Source organism: Gavialis gangeticus, unplaced genomic scaffold (genome assembly GCF_001723915.1).
Source record: "Gavialis gangeticus isolate Ggan-Ray unplaced genomic scaffold, GavGan_comp1, whole genome shotgun sequence".
Classification (NCBI taxonomy): domain Eukaryota; kingdom Metazoa; phylum Chordata; order Crocodylia; family Gavialidae; genus Gavialis; species Gavialis gangeticus.
This window is the reverse complement of record NW_017728992.1, coordinates 146,861,871-146,865,356: the sequence shown is the minus strand read 5'-3', so window position 1 is coordinate 146,865,356 and position 3,486 is coordinate 146,861,871. Positions and strand designations below refer to the sequence as shown.

General features: G+C 38.8%; 1 protein-coding gene across 2 annotated transcripts in view; it reads right to left on the bottom strand.

Annotated features, from left to right (window-relative positions):
- Nucleotides 1–3,486, bottom strand: part of LOC109304996 (carbonic anhydrase 13-like) — a 32,577-nt gene that overhangs the window by 11,574 nt on the left and 17,517 nt on the right. For both annotated transcript variants that reach the window (XM_019527870.1, XM_019527868.1), the window contains one exon: nucleotides 115–233. In XM_019527870.1, the coding sequence (XP_019383415.1) occupies nucleotides 115–233 (119 nt within the window). The remainder of the gene's footprint in view (nucleotides 1–114; nucleotides 234–3,486) is intronic.

Here is a 3,486-nt window from a genome sequence, read left to right as displayed (position 1 = left end):
AAAAAAAAAAAAAAAAAAAAAAAAAAAATCAAAAAAAAAAAAATCAGGCTTATAATAAAAAATAGGCACAGCTTTAACTACCAAAAGGCTATAAAATTCACTGGAATACTTTACCTCCGCTGCGTACTTCATTCCATCCACTGCATGCTCAGAACCAGCATCATCACTGGAGCCCCAATGAAAGTGAATCTGTCGCAGCCTGTAGGTTCCTGCAAGTGGTCCCCCTCTCAGCACTATAAACCAGATAAGAGGACATTTTTAACCCAGGGAAAGTACTTTATTATAAAGCCCTTACCTACACTTCCATGCATACCTGACACTTCATGCTCCAAACTGATGTTTCCCTTTTCCCCCAAAAAGACATGTCAAATAGATTCATTCTCTTTCTTTTAGATAATTTATTAACAGAATATCATTCTGTTCATCAACAGAATGTTCCTTCCAAACTTAGGTTATTTATGTTACTTAATAGATTATTGCCCACTAAGAAATGAGTTGATATCACAAGATTAAATTTATCTGAATTTAAATAGCTCCACTCTATAGTATATGGAAAATTCTACATCCCTCCTCTCGAGGTAAAAAGAGGTTATGAAAACTATCATTATTTTAGTGCTGGAACAAAGAGAGGGCTTGGATTCTTCCCTCCTTAGGCAGCTTGGCAAAACCAAATTAACTGAAGTGGCAAGTTAAGGTGATTCTGATGTTCTGGTAGTTGTGAATGAGGGTTGCTCATGCAGTTTTAAGAATAGGTTAAACAAACAGTTCCACAGGATGGCTTAGATGGGGATGATCCTACCTTGAGCAGGTGGACTAGGTGACCTCTTGAGGTCTCTTCCAGCCCTACTTTTCTATGATCTGTTTGTTTAAAATTCATGTCAACATTCTTCTGCATTAGTTGGAACCCCAAATGCAACTGCACTTTATGAAAACCAAAGCGAAAATAAGAATAAATCAAATCAAACTAATAAAGATGCTGTTCTGTCCAAGTATAAAAATAGTGATATTCAAATGGTCAATAAGCAGTGCATTATGAAATTATGTAAGGGTGTTTCATTTTGGTTTTTTTGTTTTAAAACTAGAAAGGGACCCAATCCCAGACTCAGACTGTCATATCCAGATCTGAGTTCACACCTGGTGCTTCTCTCTACCAGCCTGAGTGAGTACTTTACAACTTGTCTTGATTTCAAGCCTACCTTTAGTGCCCTACCTCCACCCACCCTTCCCAAGTTTGGGAATGTAGATCTTTCTGTCTCTCACTATACTCCATTTAGAGATATGTGATATGATAGAGGTATGTAGGAAAAGAATCAAACTAGTAAGGAACAGACTGACTAGAGGAGAAAGGTAGGCATTAGACTAAATAGAGATGGAGGATAGAAAGTGGGAATAAATAAGCATTTGTTTGGCACAAAAACCAAGATCATGAGACAAAATTCTACCCAGGGATGCAAGGTGAAGAAATTCTTTTATTGCCTATGAAGGATCTGGGTAATAAACCACAGGAATTATAATGGGTGGTTTAATAAGCACTTTGATTTACTTGGTCCAACTGAAAGCTATTGAGAAAACTGGCATACTACTCTGAAAGGAAGACTTGACTATTAAAAATATTGGACATAACTTATTAATACCAAAGATCAAATAAGCAAAAAAACTGGGGAGGAGGGAAAGGTAGTGGCATTTAGAAAAAAGTATTGCTGTTTATCTCTAAGTCACTGAGAACCTGGAAGCAAATGATCTTAAGTGCTTATTCTTGTAAAGCACAAGATGGAGTAGTAGCTAGTACCTGATTCAGGCTATCAAATGACACTACAGAACATGGATGACCAGCTCCTCAGGCACTTGTCATGTTTTGTTTTTCCCTTAAACATTATGGACATCGTCTTGGCAGACTTCCATATAGAGGTATCGTGCTGCCAATGCTAACACACACTTTGAATATATAAATATTTACAGATCACAATTTCCTAACTCAGAAAGCGTTGCATCCAATAGAGGACAATTCTGTGTAAGACCTCATCTTGACAGAACGAGGAACTGATCACAGAAATGTCCGTCTCCATGTCTGCAGGAACAGGACAAGTAGAAATGGTCTTAAATTGCAACAAGGGAGATTTAGGTTAGAGGTTAGGAAGCAGGTTTGTGGGGGTTTTTTAAAATGATGAGGGTGGTTTAAGGTCAGGAACAGATTACCTAGAGATGTTGCAGAATCCCCATCATTGGAAGTTTCTGAGTGCAGGTTAGACAAACCTTTGTCTAGGAAGGTTTAGACAAGGGGACTAGATGACCTCCTGAGAAGGTTTGGACTAGATGACCTCCTGAGATCTCTCTTCCAGCCCAATTTTATATGATTCTAACAGAAATTTAGTGATTACCATATTTACTTGCATACCGTTCCATCTTCCCCCCTGCCCCAAAAAAATCGGGCCTCCAAAATTGGAGTGCATGTCTTAAGTGAGGAAGGTAATTTTTCATTGCTGTAATAGAAGCATGCAGACACCGTGCTCTAATGGCTGCTAAGATGGCTGCCACTTGCCTCCGGCCTTGCATACAGCAGGGGTGAAGTCCTGTGTTAACTTTGTCACAGCTATAGCTATTTGTTCAGCACTGAAGCTTGTCCCTGAAGGAACAATTAAGCTGGTTTAAGGCAAGTGAGCTGCTGCATGTGGTCTGTAGTTTTTAGCAAGGCTTCTGGTGTGGAAAAAACACTCTATTATTTATAGGAACTTACATGAAGAACTATTTACAGTAAAGTAATAATAATAGTCTTGCTATTGCCCTTGCAAGGGTCTGGGGCCTAGCCTTTTGCAGTCCTGCCACACCAGGAAGTTTCTGCTGTGTCACCCACAGTGTTTCCCGGGATGCTACACTTCCTGGACACTGTGTTTCCAGGAGGACTTACGCCATGTCACAGTCAGCCATGATTCTGGGAAAAAAATCTTTTTTTTTTTTTTTTTTAAATACATTCTGCCTTTCAGAAACAAGATGTGCATCTTATTTTGTTTGGAGGCGGGGTAGTATGTGAGAAAATATGGTAAGTGTAAGTAATAATAATCTGACTCCTTTTTATGTACAAGCAGAATAAATGGTCTGATAAATCTCAAAATAGAATTGTAAATCCTCATCCAGCACGTGGGTTTCATGGGGCTGTCCCAGAGACCAATTCTTGGCTGTATGCTATTTAATATTTTAATCAATGACCTGGAAAAAAAAAAAAAATCATTACTGATAGTTTGCAGGTGACACAAAACCTGGGGGCAGGAGGGTGGGGGAGGGGAAGAGTGATAAATAATGAAGACAGTTGCTGATGTAGGGCAATTTGGATCACTTAGTAAACTGGGCACTAGTAAACATTAATAGTTTAAATATGACCCAATATAAGGTGGTATAACTGAAGAATGAAGGCCACACTAGCAAGACGGGGCACTCTATCCTGGGAAGCAATGATTCTGAAAGAGAATTTTGGGTTATGATACATAATCA